We start from the raw sequence: 5,541 nt of genomic DNA, 5'->3' as shown, positions 1-5,541 counted from the left end.
CCAGGCACTCCTGTCTTCACTCTACATTAAAGGTAAAGGTACCCCTGCCCGTACGGGCCAGTCGTGTCCGACTCTAGGGTTGTGCGCCCATCTCACTTAAGAGGCCGGGGGCCAGTGCTGTCCGGCACCAGCGCAGCACACGGAAATGCCGTTTACCTCCCCACTATAAAGCGGTACCTATTTATCTACTTGCACTTAATTGTGCTTTCTTTTTTTAAAAAAAAAAGATATTTATTAGAATTTTACAAACAATAAAAAGTTACAAAATTAAAAATAAAAAATAAAAAATAACAATAATCAAAGAAAAAGAAATACAAAAATACACAGACAAAATACATAAAAGGTAAAAGAAAGTTAAAAAAAAGAATCAATATTTTCATGTCTTATATTTCAGTTACTTGTTTCCTGACCTCCTCACCCCCCCTTTTTTGTATTCCAGTTCAAATAGTTAATTAAGCAAATCCTTACCCTCTATCCTTTATCTTTACTTAATATCTTAACCTATTTATAACTATATTTCCAACCATTGTCAATCCGTATTTACATATTCTTGTTAATCTTTAATTTTACAGTATTTCTGCAAATAGTCTTTAAATTTCTTCCCGTCTTCTTCCACCACTTCTTCTCCCTGATCACGGATTCTGTCGGTCATTTCTGCCAGTTCCATGTAGTCCATCACCTTCATCTGCCATTATTCCAGAGTGGGTAAATCTTGTGTCTTCGTAATGACAGAATAATACTGGAGAGGAGCTCACTCTGCAACTCACGCTGCTTCCGACCATGAAGGGAAACATTGCTATCATGGTTATTAGTCATAGGTAGCTCAATAGCACCACACATTCATTCCAATCTATGTTACCAGAGAGAAGATGGTGGCATCGCTCATGCTCCTCTTCTGGTTTTCAGTCTAGCAAGCACAATGAAATCTATGTCCAAGTAGTCTACAGGTTCATCTTCATCGGAAACCAAACAGTCTGTGCATTCATAGAATCATAGAATTGTGGAATTGGAAGGGACCCTGTGGGTCATCAGAATTTGTTATGCTGAATCATGATGGTTATGCTGTATGGGAAGCGGGTGGCGCTGAGGTCTAAACCACTGAGCCTCTTGGGCTTGTCGATTGGAAGGTCGGCAGTTTGAATCCACTCAATGGTGGTGAGGTCCTGTTGCTCTGTCCCAGCTCCGGCCAACCTAGCAGTTCGAAAGCACACCAGCACAAGTATATAAATAGGTACCACTGTGGCGGGAAGGTAAATGGTGTTTACGTGTGCTCTGGCTTCCATCACAGTGTCCTGTTGCACCAGAAGTGGTTTAGTCTTGTTGGCCACATGACCTGGAAAGCTGTCTGTGGACAAACATCGGCTCCCTCGGCCTGAAAGCAAGAGGAGTGCCACAACCCCATAGTCACCTTTGACTGGACTTAACTGTCTAGGGGTCCTTTACCTTTACCTTTCACCTCCTATGTCCATTGTCAGAGGCAACGTGCATCACCAAAGGTTGGACATCACAGGTGGGGAGAGTGGCTCTTGGGCTCAGGTCCTGCTCATTGGGGCATCTAGTTCGGCCCCTGTGAGAGCAGGACATTGGTCTAGATGGGCCACTGGCCTGATCCAGTAGGGGTTTTCTTATAAACAAACAAACAAAATCAATATTCATATTTCTCTTGGTGCAACCACCAATGTAGTATTGCAGGTAATTAGCCACTTCACATAGCCAATGCTTAAATTATACAGATAAGACAGTGGAACTCAGTAATTGCACCGTTGCAGCTGCTGTGACCTAGTTTGCTGAGGGAGGATGGTGCTCAGCACTAGTTCTGTGCACTGTAGAAATGTCTCCCTTGGCTTAGTGCCCCTTGGTGTCCCTGCAAGCTGCAGGAGGGACGTCTCATCTCCTTCATCTCCAGGGATTCCCAAGAAAGCAGCATAAATCTTTACGCAGCTGAGCCTCTGACATGACTGGATCTTTCTCCTGGCTGCCAGCAGAGACTAAAACGCTTCCATCCAGATGGGTCTTTTTATGCTCCAGGTGGAACTTGTTCTTCATCAGAGAAGGTTGCCACAAACTGCCTTCTGGTGTTGGGGATATTGATCCAGGATTCAGGGCTCATCCATGCTGAGCTGTGCTTTCTAGACACGGGACAAGCAGAAGTCTAGATGAGCCCAGAATCGCCATAACAGAGAAGCTTGCCGAGGTATGGAATGGGCCTGAATATTCAAGGACTGTGGCTCTGGAGTGTTTCAAGTGGCAGGTCAAATGGGCCAAATGCACCCACTTTCTTTTAAAAAAACTGAATCCTGAATTCTCCCAAGATGATGGAGTTCAGGGACAAAGCTCCTCCAAATTCCTGCGGAGCAGAGCAGCTCTTCTGCCTCCTCTTCAAGAGTGGCTTCTGGAATGTCTGTTGGTACCCATTTTTTATTGGGATTTTAAAAAGAGGGTGAAATAATAATAATAATTTATTATTTATACCCCGCCCATCTGGCTGGGTTTCCCCAGCCACTCTGGGCGGCTTCTAACAAAATATTAAAATACGGAGTCTGTTAAACATTAAAAGCTTCCCTAAACAGGGGTGCCTTCAGATGTCTTCTAAAAGTCTGGTAGTTGTTGTTCTCTTTGACATCTGATGGGAGGGAGTTCCACAGGGCGGGTGCCACTACAGAGAAGGCCCTCTGCCTGGTTCCCTGTAACTTGGCTTCTCACAACGGAGGAACCACCAGAAGGCCCTAGGCGCAGGACCTCAGCATCTGGGCAGAATGATGGGGGTGGAGACGCTCCTTCAGGTATACTGGACCAAGGCTGTTTAGGGCTTTAAAGGTCAGCACCAATACTTTGAATTGTGCTCAGAAACGTACTGAGATGCTTCAGTATTAGGGCTTACCCAGATTTTATCCAGGCCCAGGTTTTAAAGCTCCATGTCTGAGCAAGGTTTTTTCTCGTGTGACCTGGCTAGCCCCCAAGAAAAACTTGTGTTTCACTGCTGAATCAGAGCAAGTGGATTGCTGTTTGCTCTGATTCACTGGTAAAACGTGGGTTTTCCCATTGAAAGTGCCAGGACAAAAAACAGCCACCACCACTTAGACATGGAGTTGCTGAGGTCTGTCACGTGCATGATGCGCAAACTCTGCAGATCCCTAAGTGTGCTGGTGTCGGTTGGCATCGGTCGCTGTGATGTTCAGGCAGAAGAAAGCTTTTGAAGCTCCCAAACAAAAAACCAGGAGGGAGAGAACATGCCATTTGGGCATGTGTCTCTGACAGGGTCCTACTCGAGTGTAGGCTGACCTCCTGACAGGAGTAAGCTTGATTTCTGCTGCTCCAGAGACCAAAACCAATGGATTCAAATTGCACGGAAGGCGATGCTGAATAAACAGTGAGAGCTGTTCAACAGTGGAATGGACTCCCTTGGAAGGTGATGGACTGTCCTTCATTGGAAAGACAGTTTGGATGGCCATCTGTCAGAGATGCTCTAGCTCTGATGCCTGCTTGCAGGGGGTTGGACTAGATGGCCCTTGGGGTCCCTTACAACTCTACATTTCTATGAAGCTCCCATGTTGATGATGAGGCCTTTTCCTCCCTTATGTCCACCCAGGTGCTGCTGAATGGGAGAACTTGATCGCTCACCATGGAGCTGCTCAGAAACCAAAGCTCCCTCCATTCTACATTCCTGCTCACTGGCATCCCAGAACTGCAGGCCGGAAATATCGGGGTCTCCATCCCTTTCTGCTTTGCCTATGCGGTTGCTGTCTTGGGGAATAGTGCTATATTCCTAGTGATTGTGAAGGATCGGAGCCTCCACAAGCCCATGTATCTCTTCCTCTGCATGCTGGCTGTGAGTGAGCTGGGGGTCTCCCTCTCTACCATTCCCACGGTGCTGAGTGTCTTCCTGTTTGATGCCAGGGAGATTGGGCTGGATGCGTGCCTCAGCCAGATGTTCTTCATCCACTGCTTCTCCATCATGGATTCAGGGGTCCTCTGGGCGATGGCCCTGGACCGCTTCATAGCCATTTACAACCCTCTGCAATACACCACCATCCTGACCAACTTCAGGATTGCCATGATAGGCTCAGGGATTGCAGCAAAGAGCATTATCCTGCTGGCCCCACTGCCTCTACTCCTGAGGAGGCTGCCATTCTGTAGGTCCAATGTGCTTGCTCACCCCTACTGTCTGCACCCGAATTTAATCCGGCTCCCTTGTGCAGACACCACCGTCAACAGCCTCTATGGGCTCTTTGTCTTGCTCTGTACATTTGGCCTCGATTCCCTGTTCATTGTCCTATCCTACACAATGATCCTCAAGACCGTGCTGAGCATGGCCTCCAAGGAAGGCCGCCTCAAGGCCCTGAACACCTGCGTCTCCCACATCTGTGCCGTGGTTATCTATTACACCCCAATGATCGGCCTGTCTATGGTGTACCGGTTTGGCAAGCACGCTCCACCTCTTGTTCACTCCCTGATGGCCAACATCTATCTCCTGGTCCCTCCGCTGCTGAACCCCATCATCTACAGCATCAAGACCAAGGAGATCCTCAAGGCATTTGGAAGGGTTCTCCATCGGAAGAGGTTCTGACATGGAATGACAACTGAACCATGATTTTTATATTTTCTGAGAATCCTCCAGAAAAATAACCTTTCAAAGGACCTGTTGATGGTATTTGACCATTGAACTGTTGAGAGTATATTAACTTATGGTTTGTGTGTGTGGTTTGGGAGCTGCACGGTCAGGGGAAAAACAATGCTGTCCAGGGTTGTAAAGACTGCGGAGAGAATGATTGGGTGCACTCTTCCCACCTTGGATCAAATCTATGCTTCCAGGTGCTATAAGAAAGCTGCAGAGATAGCGCAGGATAGTGCGCACCCCGGAAATGATCTCTTTCAGCTTCTGCCTTCTGGAAGAAGGTCCAGGGTTATAAAGACCAGGACTAGCCTCCTGAGAAACAGTTTCTATCCAAATGCGATTTTGGTTTTAAACACGTGTAAGGTAGTCTCTATGGGAGTATATTGTATTTAATTGTCGGGTATCAGAGTTTTTAGGGGGCTAACCAGGTTGGGATAGCTGGGATAACAGGCTTGTTGGTTTTGAATATCTTATGTAGATTTTTTTCTTTCTTTCAATTCCGTTGTTCTGTATGGGGCAATAACAATAAAGATTATCATATTATATCATATCGCATGATGCTGTCGCATCCCAGCTTTTTCTCCAAGGAGCTCAAAGTGTAAACAGGGTTCCCCCTTCCCTTCCTTGCTCATCCATCTTTTCATTGACTACAGAATGCACTCACCTTAGCATGGTGGGACTGATCCATGTGGCAAGTTCATTCATATGCTCCAGCCCTAGTTGGGGTGGAGTAGTTTGAGACCAGAAATGACAGCCCCAGTTCGTAGAGAAAACTCTGTGGGTGTTTAGTGACTCTTAAATGTTCATGAGAGACAGCTTTTGGCTATGCTCAGTGCTTTTTCCCCCTAAAAACATGTTTAGGGGTACTCTCATTTTCCTACTCTTGTTGAAATACTGCCACTCAATGAGGCCAAACTTAGATTCAC

At 46.5% G+C, this 5,541-nt stretch overlaps 1 protein-coding gene across 1 annotated transcript; it reads left to right on the top strand.

Moving 5' to 3' along the window:
* Positions 1-3,622: 3,622 nt before the first annotated feature.
* Positions 3,623-4,567, top strand: LOC310705304 (olfactory receptor 51I2-like; the record flags this gene model as incomplete). Its single annotated transcript, XM_083499936.1, has 1 exon — positions 3,623-4,567. One exon carries the CDS (start codon positions 3,623-3,625, stop codon positions 4,565-4,567), a length of 945 nt encoding a protein of 314 aa, XP_083356062.1.
* Positions 4,568-5,541: the final 974 nt, after the last annotated feature.

Source organism: Podarcis liolepis (assembly GCF_965112155.1).
Source record: "Podarcis liolepis genome assembly, chromosome: 4".
NCBI classification, from domain to species: domain Eukaryota; kingdom Metazoa; phylum Chordata; class Lepidosauria; order Squamata; family Lacertidae; genus Podarcis; species Podarcis liolepis.
Note: the sequence above shows the minus strand (reverse complement) of the source record. Positions and strands in the feature narration are given on the sequence as shown.